The following is a 20,502-nucleotide window of genomic DNA, read 5'->3' on the forward strand; positions in this document are numbered from 1 at the left end:
TGAATATAGTGGCAAAAATCCTCAACCAAACACTAGTAAACTGAATACAACAGTGCATTAAAAGAATTATATGCCACGATCAAGTGAGATTTATCCCAGGAATGCAAGAGTGGTTCAACATAAGAAAATAATCAACACAATAAACCATATTAGGAAAAAAAACACATATGATCATCTCACTTGATGTAGAAAAGGCATTTGACAAAATCCAGCACCTTTCTGATAAAAACACTCAGGAAACAGAAAAACACCCTTAACATACTAAAGAGCATGTATGAAATACCAGTTATCACCATTCTCAATGATGAAAGTTTTCCCCTAAGATCAGGAACAAGACAAGGATGCCACTGTCACCACTATTATTCAACACTGTACTGGTAGTTCTAGCCTGCGAAGTTAAGCTAGAAAAAGAAATAAAAGTCTTTCAAACAGGACAGAAAGAAGTAAACTCTGTATTTGCAGGTGACATGAAACCACACACAGAGAATCTTGAAAAATCCAAAACAAAGAGCTAATAAGTGTATTCAGATAATTGACAGGGTACAAGAGCGATACCCCAAAATCAACTACTACTAATGAACACTCTGAAGAGGATATCAAGAATCCTATTTACAAAACAAACTAAAAGAATAAAATATCTAGGAATAAATGTACCCAAGGCTATAACGGACTTCTACATGGAAAACTATAAAATATTGCTGAAAGAAGTTAAAGTAGTACAATGTTCATGGATTGAAATACCAAATATCATTAACTCATCAATTCTACCAAAGCAAGATTAGATTCACTTCAATCCCAATCAAAATTCCAACAGTCTTATTTGCAGAAATGAAAAAAACAACTGTCAAATTCATATGCAAGTCCCTGGCAACTTGAGAGATGACTCCCAGGGATGACTCCAGACCTGGCACCATGGGATCAACAATTCATCCTGACAAAAAGGGGGGAAAGAAATGTAATTAATATAAAGTACAGTGGCAGAGAGAGTTCAAATAGAGTCGAGAGGCTACTCTGGAGGTTGCTCTTATGCAAGCTTTAGGCAGACCTTGCTACCTATCATAACCTGCCAACCTCCAACCAGGACCATTCCAGCCAATCCTACAGAACACCTGGGACAATATATAAGATTTCACAAGGGTTCCATGCACTAGAGTAACTTGCCAGAAACCTACAACCTCCAGATGGGTCCCTGGTCCAGATGAGTCCTGAAACCTAGAGGGCCCAGCCTCTCCTGAACATCAGATAGTTCCATCTCCCTACCCCATATTAGTGACAGACCCTTCCAATATGAAAAATTTAGAATTGCCATAGCCCAAACATCCCTAAAGAGAGGGATGGAGAGATCAAAGGTGATGGTGGAGTTATACAGAGAAGATAGGATTTAATAAATGAATATGAATGCTGAATCATTAAATTGATATCTCATTTAGCCTCCAATACTTTAAGAGCAATGTGGTAGTTAGGTTTGGTTGTCAACTTGGCCAGGTGAAGGAACCTAGTTCTGTTGCTGTGGACATGAGCCAATGGTACATGAACCTCATCTGTCACTGATTACATCTGCAGTTGGCTAGGAGACGTGCCTGCTGCAATGAATGATGTTTGACTTAATTGGCTGGTGCTTAAATGAGAGACTCAATGTAGCACAGCCAAAGCAGCTCAGCATTCCTCATCTGAGCACTCACAGCTCAGCCCAGGCCTTTGGAGAAGTAGAAAGGAATCACCCCAGGGAAAGTTGTTGGAACCCAGAGGTCTGGAGAGAAGACCAGCAGAGATCCCCCTGTGCCTTCCCACGTAAGAAAGAGCCTCAGTTGAAAGTTAGCTGCTTTTCCTCTGAAGAACTAACAAAATAAATCCCCTTTTATAAAAAGCTAATCCGTCTCTGGTGTGTTGCATTCCAGCAGCTAGCAAACTAGAACAAGCAGCTAGAAGTAAAAATCTAAAATTGTGGAATTATAACCCATGTCAAAGTCTGAAATACGTTCTACAACTAATTGTGGTGCTGTGCTTTGAAATTTATCGTTTTGTATATACATTATTGCGCCAGTCTGAATCTGTGGTGGACCCCAGAAAAGCCATGCCCTTTGGTCCTCATTCAATATTGCTGGGTGGGAGCTTTTTGATTGTTTCCATGAAGATGTGACCCACCCAATTGTAGGTGGTAACTTTTGATTAGATGATTTCCATGGAGGTATGTCTCCACCCATTGAAGGTGGAGTTGCTTGCTGGAATCCTTTAAAAGAGGAAACATTTTGGAGAGAGTCCCCTTTTTGGTAGAGCCACAAGAAAGCCAGCAGATGCCACCATGTTCGCCATGTGCCCTTCTAGCTGAGGGAGAAACCCTGAACTTCATCAGCCTTCTTGAGTCAAGGTATCTTTCCCTGGATCCCTGTGATTGGATGCTTCTATAGACTTGTTTAATTAGGACATTTTCTCAGCCTTAGAAATGTAAACTAGCAACTTATTAAATTTCCTTTTTAAAAGCCATTCTGTTTCTGGTATATTGCATTCTGGCAGCTAGCAAACTAGCACAGATTTTGGTACCAGAGAGTGGGGTGCCACTGCAGTTCGCAAATACCAAACCTGTTGGAATGGCTTTTTAAATGGAAAAGGGGAAGATTCTGAAGAGTTGTGAGGAGCTCGATAGAGAAGGCCTGGAATGCTTTGGAGAGACTGTTGGTAGAAATGTGGACTCTGAAGCTACCTCTGATGAGGCCTTAGACAGAAATGAGTTATGTGTTATTGCAAACTGGAAGGAAGACGATCCTTGTTTTAAAATAGCAGATCATCTGGCAAAATTGACTAGTGGGTTTGGCTGGAAGGCTGATTTTAAAAGCCATGAACTTGGATATTTAGCAGAAGAGATCTCCAAATTAAATGTGGAAAGTGCGGCCTGGTTTCTCCTCACAGCTTATAGTGAAATGCGACAGGAAAGAGATAACTGAGAACTGAACTCTTGGGTACAAAGAAACCATAAATTGATGTCCTGGAAAATTCTAGGCTTCCAGGAAGGGAGACCCCAGAGAATAGAGCCCTGTGTGAGGATTTAACCAAATGTGGAGCCACTCAGCCATTTCAGAGAAAGTCAGGATCGGACATGGAGTTATCCAGGAAGGATTTGTGGAAACTCCGTATGTCTGATGGGCATGAGCCAAGGCTACTGCATAGAAAGCCAACGAGAGTGCTGTGGGACCTGTATAAACAGAGCCATTGCCAGTCTGGACTGGGGGGTTCAGAGAAGGGACACATGGAGGAAAAATAACTTCAGAGGCAAAACCATGGAGGCTGAGGTCTGAAGTCAAGAAGCCTTGGGCCAGGAGAGTGGACCCACCCAAGCCCACGGAGAGGGTGAGTTTGTCCCAAAGGCAGAGAATGGGCCTTCCACCTCTTTGCGGTGGAAGAGTCATGCCGCCTCAGGCCTTGGAGAAGATGGAGCATGTTCCTTGGGGTTTGGGGAGAGCCTGGCTGCCACCACATGGAGGGGTTGAGCATGTGCCCTGGAGATGGCAGAGAGCCCGGGTGTGGCCCCAATGCTTGGAGAGGGTGGAGCTGAGAAAAAGGTGGTCTCCCCAGTGTCCCCCAAGGTTGCATTCAGAGAGAGGCAGGCCTCTGTGTAGGCCCTCGGAAAGGGTGGGACTGTCGCTTTCTAAAGCCCCAAAGATAAATGACTCTCAGACTTTGAAATCTAATGGACTTTGCCCTGCAGGTTTTCGAAACTGCTTGGGTCCTGTGACTCCTGTGTTCCTTCCTCCCTATGGAAATGTGTCTATGTATCCTATGAATGTTCCTCCTTTGTATGTTGGCAACAAATAACTTGCATGAGTTTTCAAAGGTCCAGAGCAAATGGAGAGAATTTTATCTTAGGACAGACCATGCCTGTAATTGACTTGATGAGATTTTTATACTGTCTCTAATTTGGTACTTCATTTGTATTGCTACTGAAAGGTTTAAGGTTTTCTGATATTGTTACGAAATCAATGTATTTTGCATTTTGAAAGAGCATGTCTTTTTGGGGTCCAAAGGGTGGGATGTGCCGGTCTGAATCTGTGGTGGACCCCAGAAAAGCCATGCCCCTTGATCCTCATTCATATTGCTGGGTGGGAGCATTTTGATCGTTTCCATGAAGATGTGACCCACCCAGTTGTGGGTGGTAACTTTTGATTAGATGATTTCCATGGAGGTGTGTCTCCACCTACTGAAGGTGGAGTTGCTTGCTGGAATCCTTTAAAAGAGGAAACATTTTGGAGAGAGTCCGTTTTTGGTAGAGCCACGTGAAAGCCAGCAGACGCCATCATGTTCGCCATGTGCCCTTCCAGCTGAGAGAGAAATGTTGAACATTGTCAGCCTTCTTGAACCAAGGTGTCTTTCCCCAGATGTCTTCTATAGAAATTGGACATTTCTATAGATTGTTTTAATTGGGACATTTTCTCTGCCTTAGAACTGTAAACTAGCAACTTATTAAATTCCCCTTGTTTAAAGCCATTCCATTTCTGGTATATTGCATTCTGGCAGCTAGCAAACTAGAACAATTATTTTTCAAAAAAAAGAGGAAAAAAAAAGCAATTGTGATGATAAAAAATATTTAAGCCCTCTAGCCTCCTATATTCCGGAGCAGCTAGAAGGAAAAATATGAGAGGACTGTATGGTAGCCCATGACAAACTCTGGGATCTGTCCTGTAACCACTTGTTGAAGAGTGCTTTGAAAACTATTGATTTTTTATTTCTTCGCTTTGTATATATGTTGTACTATACAACAAAAAAGTTAAAAATGAAAAAAAAATTCATATGCAAGGGTAAGGAACAATCTTGAAAAATTACAAAGTTGGAGGACTCAAACTTCCCAATTTTAAAATGTACAAAGCTACAGTAATAAGAAATAGTATGCTACAGGCACAAGGCCAGACGTACAGGCCAATGAAATGAAACAGAGTTCAGAAATAAACCTCACATCTATGGCCCACTGATTTTTGACAAGGAATCGAAGACCACTCAATCGGGAAAGAATTGTCTCTTCAACAAATGTAGCTGAGAAACTGGATATCCATACGCAAAAGAATGAAGGTGGCTTCCCTACCCCACACCATATTCCAAATTTAACTCAAATGTATAAAGACCTAAATATAAAAAGGGATATAAGAAGAAAACTATAATGCTCAAAAAAGAAAACATAGGGAAACATCCCAGGACCTGGGTGGGGTTAAGCAGTAGTTTCTTTACCCTAAACCAAAAGCATGAGCAACAAAAGGGAAAATCAACAGATGGGACTCCATCAAAATTAAAAATTTTGTGCAGCAAAGGACTTTATCAAAAAAATAAAAAGACAGCCTACAGAATGGGAGAAAATATAAAGAAACCATATATCTGATTTCAATATCCAGAATACATAAAGAACTCCTACAATTTACCAGTGAAAAGACAAAAGCCCCAATTAAAAAAGGGCAAACAATTTGAACAGACATATTTCCAAAGAAGATATATAAGCACATGAAAAGATGCTCAACATCATTAGCCATTAGGGAAATGCAAATCAGAACCACAGGGAGACACCGCCTCACACCCACAGGACTGGCTGTTATTAGAAAAGTGGAAAACAACAAGTGTTGGAGAGGATACAGAGAAGTAGAACCCCTCATTCATTGTTAGCAGAAATGTATAATGGTGCAGCCGCTGTGGAAAACGGTTTGGCAGTTCTCCTGACAGTTAAGTAGAGAATGACCATATGACCTGGCAATCCCACTTCTAGGAATACACCCAACAGAACTGAAAGCTGGATGCAAACAGGTATTTGCACACCAGTGTTCACAGCAGTACTATTCACAGTTGCCAAAAGGTAGAAACAACTCAAGTGTTCTTCAACTGATGAATGGATAATCAAAGATTGGTATAGATATAAAATGGAATATTATTCAGGTGTAAAAAGTGATGAAATTCTAATACATGCAACATGATGGGTAAACTGTGAAGACAGCATGTTGAGTGAAATAATCCAGACACAAGAAGACAACCATAGTATGATCTCATTTATACAAATTAATTAGAAAACACAAATTCAGAGAGCCAGAAACTAGAATACAGATTCCCAGGGGCAGCATGGGTGGAGACTTGGGAGTTAATGCTTAACTAGTACAGAGTTTCTCCCTGCGGTGACGGAAAGTTTTTGGTAATGGATCTCGGTGATGGTGGCATGGCACTGTGAATGCAATTAACGCAACTGAAGTGAGGATTCAGAAGTGGTTAAAATGGGAATTTTATTTTACCAGTATAAATATATGTTATCAAGATAAAAAAAAAACACCATTGAACAGTACAACACAAAGATTAAACCCAAATGTAAACTAGTACTATACTTAATAGTATAATTATAATATAGTTTCATCAATAATGCAAAGTGTTAATAACAGGGAAAACTGGGAGGGGGTGGGTAATAAATATACAGGAACTCTGTACTCTGCATGATTTTTCTGTAGGCCTACAATGGATCTAATTTTAAAAATGCATGATTAAAAACGTCAAAGCAACAGTATCAGCAAGTAAAATAAAAAGAATAGCCAAGACAGTCTGGAATGAGAACAAAGCTGAAGCATTTACACCAGATATCAAGACATGTTACAAATCTACAGTAATTAAAGAAGGCATGGGCGGTATGACGGTGGCTCAGTGGCAGAATTCTTGCCTGCCGTGCCAGAGACCTGGGTTTGATTCCTACTGCCTGCCCATGCAGAAAAAAAAAAAGTAGTATTCATGTGATGATGGGAAGAAAGGCAATTTAGAGAAATGAGAATCTGCCAAGAGACCTGAATATATGTGGGCAGCAATATATGCAGACACTGGCCCTGCAGAGTGGAGGGGGTCCAGTTAATAAATGGTGCTGGCCAGCTGGATATCCACACACACAAGTCCACAACATGGATTGTAGACCCAAAGGTAAAACAGAGCTTCTAGAAGACAGCATGGAAGAATGTCTTCATAATCTTTGGGTAAACAGAGTTTTATTTAAGATAAAAAGGGTTAACCATAAAGAAAAATATTGATAAACTACCCCACATTAAATTTAGAAACATCTCTTCATCATGAGATACTTTAAGAGAGTAAAGAGGCAATAAAAGATAATAGAATATATTTTCAATTCAAAGAATTTTCTAATGACTCATATTCTGCATCTATGAAGAATCCTCCAAATAAAAAGATAACCCAATTGAAAAATGGATAAAAGACATGGACAAGTGTCTCACAAAAGCCAAATGGCTAATAATCATTTGAAAAAATACTCAATCCCATGAATCAAAAGTAATGGAAATTAACATCACAACATATCAAATAAGGGCAAAGAGGTGAAGCAACGAGGTCTCTCACATATGGGTGGCAGGAGAGTAAAGTGGTAAAATAACCTTGGCAAACTGGGAGTGTAACTACTAAAGCTGAAACTATGTCTACACGATGGTGCGGCACTGCCAGTCAATGCTGTGACCCCAAGAAGCCCGCGCACACGTTCACAGAATCCATGACAGTAACACTCATTACAGCAGCCTTCTTACATGCCTCACACGGAAATAACCCCAAGGTGCACGAACAGAAGAGATCAACAAATTGTGGTATTTTCACACAATGGAATTCTACATAGCAATGAAAATTACCAAGCTAGAGCTATGCACATCATGGATAAAATTACACAAATATAATAGTGGGTAAGAAAGAAAAACAAGAATATATCCCTTAACATTCCATATATAATGTTAAAAACAGACAAAACTCTATTGCTTAGAGATTCATGCACAGGATAACGCTGTAAAGAAAAGGAAGGATATGGTTGCCATAAAACGGGAGCTAAGGGTTACATTTAAGGTAGGGTTTGCTGCATAGGGAGCTGATAGGAGACTTCTAGTGCTAGAAATGCTAACTTCTAGGCTTATCTGGTGGTTTACACAGGTGTTCAGTTTATAATTATTCTTAAATAATAGATTTGTTTTATACACTTTTCTCATTATGTTAAATTTTCAAAATTAACAAACATTTCAAAAAAGAAAAAAAATGAAAAGACTATATCTAATTCTGAAATCTGTTCTACACTTACAAGTTAATAAATCTCTCAGTAATTACTTAGAATAGTATAATAGATGCTCAACTAATGGCTACCTAGAATATGAGTATCCAATTGTCTAGAATCAACTGAAAATGCTTTATTTATTAGATCTTAGATTACTCAGCAATCTGTATTTTAGATTGTAGGGGGATTGAGTCGGAGCTTAGAGTAATATTTCCAATGTGAGTCTGTGAACTGGCGTCCTGGCTACCTTTCCTTTTGTAAATATAACTAAACAAACTCCAGGAGGTTCCCAGGTGGTCTAGTGCAGAGAAGATTCCAAAAATGGACAGTTGGGTTAAAGGATCCCTAAGATGCCTTACAATATTAAACAACTAAATCACTGGGGCCATGTATCCCCTCTAAGAGCACTACATATCTCTCCAAATGACTCATGTGCTGTGTTTATATGGAGGAAAGACTATAAGTGATTGAGCATTAGGCATGGAATAAAACTATAGAATTAGGATAAGTTACACAACAGGTTTGTTTTTAACAAAAAACATCATGAGGCCCAATTCTTTACATCTTTTTTTTTTTTTTTAAAGATTGTCTTTTCTCCCTGGGACACTGTGTAAAACCATTTGGCAGCTTCACTGAACTCTCCAGAGACTTTCTTATCATAGAATCATAAAGGATCTATGGCTGAGAGTTTATAGGATTAAATTTATATCATAGAATTTTTTTTACAGTTTAAAAAGGAACAGTAATAACTAATAAAACTGTTAAGTCTATTAAAACTTTAAGAAGCTTAATTAATAAATGTAAATAAAGTTTTGGCTATTAATAAGCCACTCAGTGTGTTAGAAGAAAATAAAAAGACTACAAAATCTAAAAGCCATTCTGTCCCCTATAATAGCAATTGGCTAATAACCTGTCTCAGGTAAGAAGAACTTAGAAGCATACAATAAAACTAGTGTACTAGTGAAGTGAAGGAAGATAGCGAGTAAGCCTGTGTGGACAGAGTCTACACTTCTGTGTGGTGTGAAGATGAATCGAGACTCACCTTTAACAAGGGATAATTGATAGTTGCTTCCCATATGTTGGTAAATGGAGATTCCAGGATAATAGCATCAACTGGGCATCCTTACAAATAATTTCCAAAAAGAAATCGGCAACTTCCCCATCATATTTAAAGACCATCCTTAAATATTTCATAGCTACGGCATCCTCAGGGTCCAGTCAATGAATTCCTACATCAACGTCATTTGTGAAGCTCATTAATAATGCAAATCCCGGGACCCCATATGAAACCTCCTGAGTCAGAATCTCGGAGAAAGGAGTCGGAGGATGTGCATTTTTAACAAATGTCCCACCCAAGAGATTTCTATGCATGTGATTATTTAATACTATCTTCTTCTTCCAAGAACACACCAGATTGCCTCAGCTTGGCCAACATAAGAGAGCGAAGCACTGCAGGAAAGCAGCGCTCTGTAGTCAATACCGGACCCATTAACAACGTGCCAGAGGGCAGAGCTCTCGCCTGCATGCCGGAGACCCCTGTTCGGTTCCCGGTGCCTGCCCATGCAATCAATCAATCAACCAATCAATAAAGAATGGGCCAGAGGTGCTGACTGGGTTGTCCAGCCCACACGCTGAGATCAATTAGAAAGTGGGATACGCGGAAAAGGGGTGTGTGCATCTCTGTCTAATGTCTAATGTCCAATGTCCACTGTCTATGTCGGGCGACTTCAGAGGGCTCCTACATCAGTGAGAATTTGCAGAGCCAACAATAAAAGAGAAAACCCAAGGGAATTTGAGCTGCCTTTTCCCTCAAAGCAGTTGAAATTTTAAAAGGAAAGACGGTTTAAAGACTGAAGAGCAGGCTCAAAGCAGCTCAGTCCCTGACTGGATTAAGGTGATCTGCCCCTACCAATACTTCCTCTCAGGAAAGGACTAAACTTTTTTCTGGAAGAAGATGACATCACCCAGATCCTCAAATTATCTCTATGATTTTCTATAAAAAATATGTCTGCCACATAGTAAAAATTAGCTAGACATCCAGGGATCCAGAATAGCCAAAACATTGTTTAAAAAGGACAAGGTTAGACAACTCACACCTCCCAATTTCAAAACTCACTCTAAAGCTACATAATCAAAACAGTGTGGTACTGGCATAAGGACAGAAAGATACACCAATGGAATAGATGTGAAAACCCAGAATTAAACCCTCATAATCCTTATGGTCAACTGATTTTCCACAAGAACATCCAAAGAGGAACGAACAGTCTTTTTGACAAAAGGTACTGGAAAGACTTAGCTATCCACAAGCAAAAGTGAAGCTTTTCCCATACACCATAGACAAAAACTAACTCAAATGGGTCAGGAATCTGCATTTAAATGCTAAAACTATAAAATCCTTAGAAGAAAACCTAGCAGTACATCCAAAAGGATGGTCAACAAGAAAAACTATAGATAAACTGGATTTCATTAAAATCAAAACTTTTGGGGTATCAAAAGACAATTACAAGGGAGTGAAAAGACAACCCTACAACAAGACAGAAAATATTTGCAAATCATAAATATGCAGGATATATAAAGAACTCCTACAACTGAACAACAAAAAAGACACAAAACCCAATTTAAAATGGCCAAAGGACTTAAATAGACATTTCTCCAAAGAAGATATATAAATATCAAATAAGCATTTGAAAAGATGTTTAAGCACATTAGCCATCAGGGAAATGCAAGTCAAAACCACAGTGAGATGCCACTTCACACCCACAGGGTAGCTACAATTAAAAAAGGGGGGGGGGAATAACATTTGTTGGAAAAACTGGAATCACTTGTACATTTCTGATAGGAATATAAAATATTGCAGATACTGTGAAAAATAGTTTGGCATTTCTGATAGGAATATAAAATATTGCAGGCACTGTGAAAAATAGTTTGGTAGTTCCTCAAAAAGGTAAACAGAATTACCGTATGTCTCAGCAATTTCTCTTCTATGTACATACACAAAAGAACTGAAAGCAGGGACTCAAACAGACACTTGTAATGTGAATATTCATAGCAACATGTGTACAACAGCCAAAGGGTGGAAACCATCCAAGCATCCATCAGCAGACGCTTGAGGAAACATACAGACAATGGAATAGTATACAGTCATGAACACGGAAAGCCGTACTGACTGACAACGGAACAGTATGCAGCCCTGAGCATGGAGAGACATACTGACCAATGATGGAACAGTATGCAGCCCTGAGCATGGAGAGACATACTGACCAACGATGGAATAGTATGCAGCCGTGAGCATGGAGAGACATACTGACCAACGATGGAATAGTATGCAGCCGTGAGCATGGAGAGACATACTGACCAACGATGGAATAGTATGCAGCCCTGAGTATGGAGAGACATACTGACCAACGATGGAATAGTATGCAGCCGTGAGCATGGAGAGACGTATCAACCAACAATGGACTAGTATGCCACCTTGAGCATGGAGGGACATACAGACAATGGAATACTATGCAGCCCTGAGCATGGGGAGACATACAGATAATGGAATAGTATGCAGCCATGAGCATGGAGAGATGTACAGACAATGGAAACTATGCAGACACAGGAAGTCTGTTTCTGGAAAGTAGAGCAGCATTCAAATAGGGAAAGGCCTAAGGCCATTCGCAAGCACAGCCCCAGGACAGGCCACAGGCCCGGAAAGGACAGGGAGAACCCAGCATGATGCATTCTCTTTGGCTGCCATTCTGATGGGAGGGACTCTGAAGGAAAGTGCCAACCAAAGTAAACCCAATCTGCAAAGACAATAAATGATGTGCTGTTTTGGTTTTGATAGCTTCTGACAGTTAAGACAATCTCTGTCATATAACTAGCTGGATACAAATTCAAGAAATAGACATCTCAAGGAATAAATCCCAGAGTTAACATTTTTAAATATTAAAATGTGCAATAAAAGATTATAAGCAAAGAACAGGAAATGATGGCCCATCCAAAGGAAGAGGATAAAAATACAGAGAACATCAATTAATGTCAGATTGTGAACCAAAGTTTTTTTAAAAAATGATTTTCAATATGCTCAAGGAGATGAAGGGAAATACCTAGAAAAAAACTAAAGGATATCAGGAAAACAATGAATAAATAATATGAGAATCTCAGTAAAGACACAGAAATTTTAAAAGGAACCAAACAGAGGTACTAGAGTTGAAGAGCACAATAAATGAAATGAAAAACTCCCAGGGGAGTTTAAATAGCAGAATGGAGCTGGCAAAAGAAAGAATCAGTGAATTCGAAGATAAGGCAATTGGAAATATTCTTGCTGAGTAGGAGAAAGCAAAAGAATCATACAAAGTGAAAATACCCTAAGACCTGTAGGACACAATTTGGCATCCTAACACACACATTATGGGAGTTCCAGAAGAAGAGCAGAAGGAACAGTCAAGGAAATAATGGCAGAAAACTTCCCAACTTGATGAAAGACATGAATGTATCGATTCAAGAAGCTGCAGCGAACCCCCAAACAGGATAAATTCAAAGAAAATCAAGTGCAAATTACAATCAATTTTTCAAGTGCCAAGGACAAGGAGAGAGTATTGAAAGTGCAAGATAAGATAAAGTATGAATTTCTCATCAGAAACCAGGGACACAAGAAGGCAACGGGATGAAATATACTTAGAAAGTCCCGAAAAATAATAAATGAGCTAATAAATGAGTTGAGCAAAGTGGCAGGATACAAGAGGACACGCAAAATCCGTAGCGTTTCTATATATACTAGGAATAAGTAATCTGAGGAGGAAGTCAAGAAAGCATTCCATTCATGTTAGCAACTAAAATAGTCAAATATCTAGGAATAAATTTAACCAAGTATGTAAATGACCTGTATTAGGAAACTACAAAATATTGCTAAAAGTAATCAAAGAAGACCTAAATAAATGTAAGGATATTCTGTGTTCATGTACTGGAAGGCTAAATATTATTAAGATGTCAGTTCCAGGGCAGGCCACGGTGGCTCAGTGGCAGAGTTCTCACCTGCCATGCTGGAGACCCAGGTTCGATTCCCGGTGCCTGCCCATGTTTCAAATAAATAAATAAATAATGCACATAGATTGAAAGAAAAAATATTTAAAAAAAAAAAAAAAAGATGTCCATTCCACCCAAATGAATTTACAGATTCCGCACAATCACAATCAAAACCCAATGGCCTACTTTGAAGAAACAGAAAATCCAATCATCAAATTTACTTGAAAGGGCAAGAGGCACCAAATAGCCAAAAACATTGTGAAGCAGAAGAACGAAGTTGAAGGATTCCCACTGCCTGATTTTAAAGCATATACAAAGCTACCGTGGTCAACACAGCACGGTTCTAGTATAAAGATAGACATATTGATCAATGGAACACAAATGAGAGTTCAGAAGTAAATCCACACATTTATGGTCAATTGATTTTCAACAAAGCAGCCAAGTCCACTCAACTGGGACAGAACAGTCTCTTCAATAAATGTTAGTAGGAAAACCAGATATCCATGTCCAAAAGAATGGAAGAGGACCAATATCTCACTTCCTACACAAAAATTAACTCAAAATGGATCAGAGTCCTAACTATAAGAGAAGGGCTATAGAACTCCTAGAAGAAAATGTAGGGCAGCATCTACAAGAGCTCATGGTAGGTGGAGGTTTCTTAAGACTTGATACCCAAAGCACAAAAATGAAAGAAAAGCTAGATAAATGGGACCTCCTCTAAACTGAATACTTTTGTGCATCAAAGAACTTTGTCAAAAAGGGAAAAGATTGCCTAGTCAACAGAGAAAATATTTGGAAATTGCATATCTGATAAGGATTTAATATACAGAACATATAAAAATATGTAACTCAATAATGAAAAGAAAAAAAAAAACAATTTGAAAATGGCCAAAAAAACTTGAATAGACAGTTTCCAAAGAGGAAATACAAATGGCTAAAAACACATGGAAAAAAATGCTCAACATCACTAGCTGTTAGGGAAATGCAAATCAAAACCACAATGGAATATCATTTCACACATACTAGAATGGTCACTATCACACAAACAGAAAACTACGAGTGTTGGAGAGGCTGTGGAGAAGTAGGAACACTTGCTCTCTGTTAGCAGGAATGTAAAATGGTACGGCTGCTGTGGAAGAGTCTGGCAATTCCTCAGGAAGCTAAGAATAGAACTGCCATGTGACCCAGCAATCCCACAACCAGATCTATACTCAGAAGTGAAAGGAAAGACATGAACAGACATTTTCCCACCAGCGTCCACAGCAGCATTATTCCCAATAGCCAAAAGATGGAAACAACCCAAGTGTCCTTCAATCGATGCATGGATAAACTAATGGGATATACACATAGAACGGAATAGTATTCAGCAGGAAGAAGGAACGAAGTCCTGACGCATGTGACAACACGGACAAACCTTGAGGACATTATGTTGAGCGATACAAGGCAGACACAAAGGACAAACATTGTATAATCTCACTCATATGAGCTAATTATAACAAGTAAACTTATAGAATTAAAAATCTAGAACAGGGTGGTGCAAAGGTGGCTCAGCAGGCAGAGCCCTCACCTGCCAGGCTGGAGACCCGGGTTCAATTCCCGGGGCCTGCCCATGTTTAAAAAAAAATCTAGAATATAGGTTACCAGGAGATAGAGTTGAGGGTAGAGAATGGGATGCAGATGCTTAATAGGTACAGAGCTTTTAAATAGGTTGAATTTAAATGTTTGGAAATAGAGGTGAATATAGCACATTATGGTGAGTATAATTAACAGTGATGAGTTATGTGTGTGATTGGCTGAAAGCGAAAGTTCAGAGTCATGTATGTGACTAGAAGGAAACTAGAGGATTAAAGACAGACAGTGTAAGACAGTGACCCCTGTGGGGGTGAGAGCTATAATTAATAGTACGAATATAAAAATGTTCTCTCATGAACTAGAACAAATGTAGATCACTATTACAAGGAGTTAATAGTAGAGCTGTATATGGGGGAAATGTACCTATTGCAAACTATGAACTATAGTTAAAAGTAATATTTTAATATCCTTTCATCATCCATAACAAATGGACCACACCAATGCTAAGGGGCAACAATTGGGGTGGGGTGGGGTTATGGGTTATGGGATGTTTGGGTGGGGGTTTTTTGAGTAATGATAATGATCTAAAATTGATTGTGGTGATGAATGCACAACTATATGATGATACTGTGAACCACTGGTTGTATACTTAGGATGGATTGTATGGTGTGTGAATATATTTCAATAAAATTGCTTTTTTAAAAATCCCTAAGAAGAGGAGCAAGTTACCAAGAGGAAGAGGGCATCTCCCACTGCAGCAGCGCCAATATTAGCTATTGGTCTGGGGTCGATAATCCCATACTTACCACTTTCTGAGAGGTTAAAGCAGATCTTAACTGCAGAAGGAAATGTGTAGGTGCTAAAAAAAAAAAAGTCACTCCCTCGCTCAGGATACGTCAATGGCTCCCAACCACCTTCAATGTAATTCCCTTAGCTGAGCACATGAGCGCTGTACGATGTGACCCCTGCCAATCCCTCCGTGCTCATCTTCTACCACTCACTTACAGCCACATAAAAGCCTGGCACTTTCCAAACCAGCCCAGCCTTGTCACATCCCTGAACACTTGTAGGACATGTCCACATTACCCAGAATTCCTTTTACTTCTCTCTTCCACCTGGCTAATTCCTTCTCATCATTCAAGACCCAGCTTAGTCATTACCTATTAAAGTGAAACTTCTTAACTTAAAAATTTTTTTCTTAACCTTATTAAAACCATACTCCCAAGGGGCAAATCTAAATATCTGTGATGGTTAAGTTAACGTGTCAACTTGGCCAGGTTATGGTGCCCGGTTGTTTGGTCAAGGAAGCACTGGTCTGATTGTAACTGTGAGGATATTTCATGGACTGAAATCATCAGTAAGCTGCTTGTATAAGTGGCTGGTGACATCTACAATCAACTGAGGAAACTACCTTCATCGATGAGAGTTGATTCCAACTAGTTGAAGGCTTTAAAAGGAGACATGGTAATTTCAGCAGTCAGAGTGAAATTTCCATCTCTACTTCAGCCAGCCAGTTTCTCCTGGGGAATTCATCGAATTCCTTCAGGAAAACCTTCATCACAGTCTCCAGTCTACAGCCTGCCCTACGGAATTTGGACCTGTCACACTCACATGAGACAATTCTTTAAAAAATCTCAAAATATGTTCATATATCTCCTGCCAGTTCAGTTTCCCTAGAGAATCCTGACTAATATAATACCCTTCTATTCAGACTCTGACTGCTGATATACAGAACGTATAATCTTTTCTCTGGAAAAAAGGCCACAAATCAGAGACCTAATCTCATACCTGGAGGAACTAGAAAGAGAAAAGCAAACTAAACCCAAAGCGAGCAGAAAGAAAGGAATAAAAAAGATTAAAATGGAGATAAATGAAAATAGAATTAAAAAAAAAGTAGAGAATCAGCTAAACCAAAAGTCAGTCCTTTGAGAAGATGAGTAAGTTCGCAAATCTTTAGCTAGACTGAAGAAGAAACACGAGTGGACACAAAATTACTAAAATCAGAAATGAAAAGGGGGATATTATTACTGACCCTACAGAAATAGAAAGGACTAAAAGAGGATACTAAGAACAACTGTCTGCCATGAACCTCAGATAACCTTGATGAAATGGACAAATTCCTAAAAATACACAAACTACCTACACTGACCCAAGAAGAAATCAAATGTCTCACAATACAGTAACTAGAAAAGAGACTGAATCAGTCATCAGAAACCTTCCAACAAAGAAAAACCCAGGGCCAGAAATGTTCACAAGGGAGTTTTACCAATACTCCAAGGAAAATGAATGTCAGTTCTACTCAAACTCTTCCAAAATATGGAGGGGGTGCGCTCCCTAGTTCACTCTCCTAGGTCAACGCCACCCTACACCAAAGCCAGATAAAGACGCCACAAGAGTATTACAGACCAATATCTCTTATAATGTAGATGCAAAAAAACTTCAACAAAATACTAGCAAACCAAATCCAAGAGCACATTTGAAGAATTATTTTACATCATGGTTGCCGCGTCCTCTTTTTCCTCCCCGGTTTGACACGGTTCCCTGGAAGAAAGGGCGGTGGCAAGGCCTTCAACGCCCCAAAAGAGGACAAGGCATAAAATGGTGTAATAGAAAAATACTGGGATTAACGACACTAATTGTGTGTTTCTTGTTGCTGGTTGTTCTCCAAGCATTATATCAAAACGAATCAGAAAGCAAAAAATTTTGTATTAAGAACTGGAAAAAATGATACAAATTGTACAAATTGCAAAACCTTGTTAATAACTGTTTGGAAAAAATTAGGTTGGGACGCCCCCATTAAGCAAGTCATGCTGCAGATGCAGCAGGCAGAAGTGCTTTTAGAACAAGTCACAGAAAAGTACCCCATAGAAAGTAAACACTTACAATTAAAAAACCCTGCATTGAGCCATCCTAAAAATTTACTCCCCACCACGGCGCCGGTCCATTGCTATAAAACAATAAAAAATCTAAGTAAACAATGTAACCTTTTAATCAAAACAAGCTAACCTTTAACCAGATTAAAATAGGTCTTGACATATTGCCTCACCTGTAGAATAATAGGAAAAGAAAGTCTAAACTCAGAAAACTGCAAACACAATGTCTGCGGTTTAAGCCAATATCTTGCTGCTATTGAAATCTTGTGTAAATTTTCCTAAGAAAATCAGAACGTGTACTTTCGCTTTGCTTCCCTGAACCTGTAACTTTACCTAAAATGTAAGCCATGACACAACCATGATCCTGTGATACCTGTTTTCCTTGCCAAAAATAAGGGTATAAAATCAGTTAAGCAAAAATAAATCTAAGCAACTCTTCTCAGAGAAGAATTCTCTAAGCTGTCTCTTGGTGTTCTCGCACCGACGACCCTCCACACCTTCAAGCCCGTTTCCTCTGCTGCGGCTGGACCGCGGCACATGGTAAGGGAGATTTTTTTCCCTAGTATGCAAGGGAAAATACAAGAAAATCAATTAATGTAACACACTACATTAACAGAACGAAGGAAAAAAGCACATGGTCATACCAATTAATGCAGAAAAGGCATTTGACAAAATCCAGCAACTCTTCTTGATAAAAAAAAAAAAATACTTAGAAAATTAAGAATAAAGAGAAACTTCCCAGGTGAGCCACAGTGGCTCAATGGCAGAGTTCTCTTCTGCCACGTCGGAGACCCGGGTTTATTTCCCAGTGCCTGCCCATGAAAACTAAAAGAAAGAAAGAAACTTCCCGGTGGTAGAATGCTTGCCTTCCATGCAGGAGACCCAGGTTCAATTCCTGGACCATGCACCCAAAAAAAACCCAGAAATTTCTTGAAGATGATGAAGGGCGTGTATGAAAAGCCCACAGCTAACATCATACTCAATAGTGAAAGCTCTTTCCTAAGATCAGGAATAAGACAAGGATGCCCACTGTCGCCACTGTTATTCAACATCATACTAGAAGTTCTAGCCAGAGCAATTAGGCCATAAAAGGAAATAAAAGCATCCAAATCAGAAAGGGAAAAGTAAAACTTATCCTATTTGTAGATGACATAATTCTATATAGAGACAATCCTGAAAATACACAGACATAGATGAATTCAGCAAAGAGGTGGGGTAACAATTAACACCCCAAAATCAGTGGTATTTCTATACACTAGTAATGAACAATCAGAAAAAGAATTTTTAAATTCCATTTACAATAGTAGGAAAAAGAATCAAATGCCTAGGAATAAATTTAACCAAGTATGTAAAAGACTTACACACAGGAAACTAAAAAACATTGCTACAAGAAACCAAAGAAGATATAAATGGAGGAACAGCCCATGTTCATAGATTGGAAGACTAAATATTATTAGGATGTCAGTCTATGCAGAGTTATTCACAGATTCAACTCAATCCCAATCAAAATTCCAACAACATGTTTGCAGAAATGAAAAAGCCAATCATCAGATTTATAGGGAAGGGTTAGGGGCCCCAAATAACCAAAGCCATTTTGAAAAAGAAGAATGAAGTTGGAAGATTCACACTTCCCAATCTCCAAATTTATTACAAACCTCATGGATTGCTAATCAGAATAGTAATGGCGCTGGCACAAGGACAAACAAACTGACCAACAGAATCAAACAGAGATCTCAGTAATCAACTCCATATTTTTGGTCAAATGATTTTTTACAAAGGGGCAAAGACCATACAATTGGCAAAGAATGATCTTCTATGAATGGTGGTGGGAAACCGGATCTCTATTTGCAAAGAATCATGTGAAAAAACAACTCAAAATGGATCAGCGACCTACATATCAGAAGCAGAACTATAACTCCTAGAAGAAAGGAGGAAGCATCTTCAGGACCTGATGTTGGGCAATGCCTTTTAGACTTTTTATGCCCAAAGCACAAGCAGCAAAAAAAAAATAAAAATAGACAAATGGGACCTCATCAAAACTAAAATCTTTTGGGCAAAGGACTTTATCGTGAAAGTAGAACCACCACCTACAAAATGGGAGAAAATATTTGGAAACACACACCCAATAAGGGTATACTATCCAAAATACATAAAGAAACCCTACAACTAAACAACAAAAAGACAAAAATCCAATTTTTAAAATTGGCAAAAGACTTGAATAGACATTTCTCCAAGGATGATAAACAAATGGCTAAAAACATATAAAAAGATGCTCAACATCATTAGCTATTAGAGAAATACAAATAAAAACCACAGTGAGGTACCATTTCACACCCACTAGAATGGCTACTATTTAAAAGAAAAGAGCAAAAGTGTGACAGAGGATACGGAGAAAAGGGGACCCTCATTCATTGTTGGTGGGAATGTAAAATGATGCAGTTCTGAGAGTGACAGTTTGGTAGTTGCTCAGAAAGTTATGTGTGTAATTACCACAATACCTGGCAATCCCACTTCTCAGTACAAACCCAAATGATTTGAAATGAGGACTTGAACAGCTATTTGCACACCAGTGTTCATAGCAGGATTATACGCAACTACCAAAAGATGGAAGCAACTCAAGTGTCCATCAGCTGATGGACGGATAAACAAAACGTGGTGTACACACACAATGAAATATTATCCAGCTATAAAAAAGAACGAAGCTCTGATATGCGTGACAACACGGATGAACCCTAAAGATGTCATGTGAGTAAAATAAGCCAGACACAAAGGACAAATACTGTATTATCTTGCTGATATGAAGTTAGAATAAGCAAACCCATAGAGTCAGAATCTGAATGAAATACACATCCCTAGGGGACAGAGTGGGGATAGCGAATTGGAAGTCAATGCTTAAAATGTGCAGAGTTTCTATGGGATGATGGAAAAGTTTTGGGAATGGACGGTGCTGATGGCAGCACGAGAGTGTGAGTGTAATTCAAAGCACTCGATTCCATATGTGAA

The 20,502-nt window shown here is 39.0% G+C and overlaps 1 protein-coding gene across 1 annotated transcript in view; it reads right to left on the reverse strand.

The window, feature by feature from the left end:
- The window catches only part of ABHD12B (abhydrolase domain containing 12B), a 40,863-nt gene that overhangs the window by 13,697 nt on the left and 6,664 nt on the right, over positions 1-20,502 (reverse strand). Inside the window, 1 exon segment of the mRNA XM_077128603.1 lies at positions 9,084-9,163. Coding sequence (XP_076984718.1) covers positions 9,084-9,163 — 80 coding nt within the window.

This window comes from Tamandua tetradactyla, chromosome 14 (assembly GCF_023851605.1).
Source record: "Tamandua tetradactyla isolate mTamTet1 chromosome 14, mTamTet1.pri, whole genome shotgun sequence".
In the NCBI taxonomy this organism is placed as follows: Eukaryota; Metazoa; Chordata; class Mammalia; order Pilosa; family Myrmecophagidae; genus Tamandua; species Tamandua tetradactyla.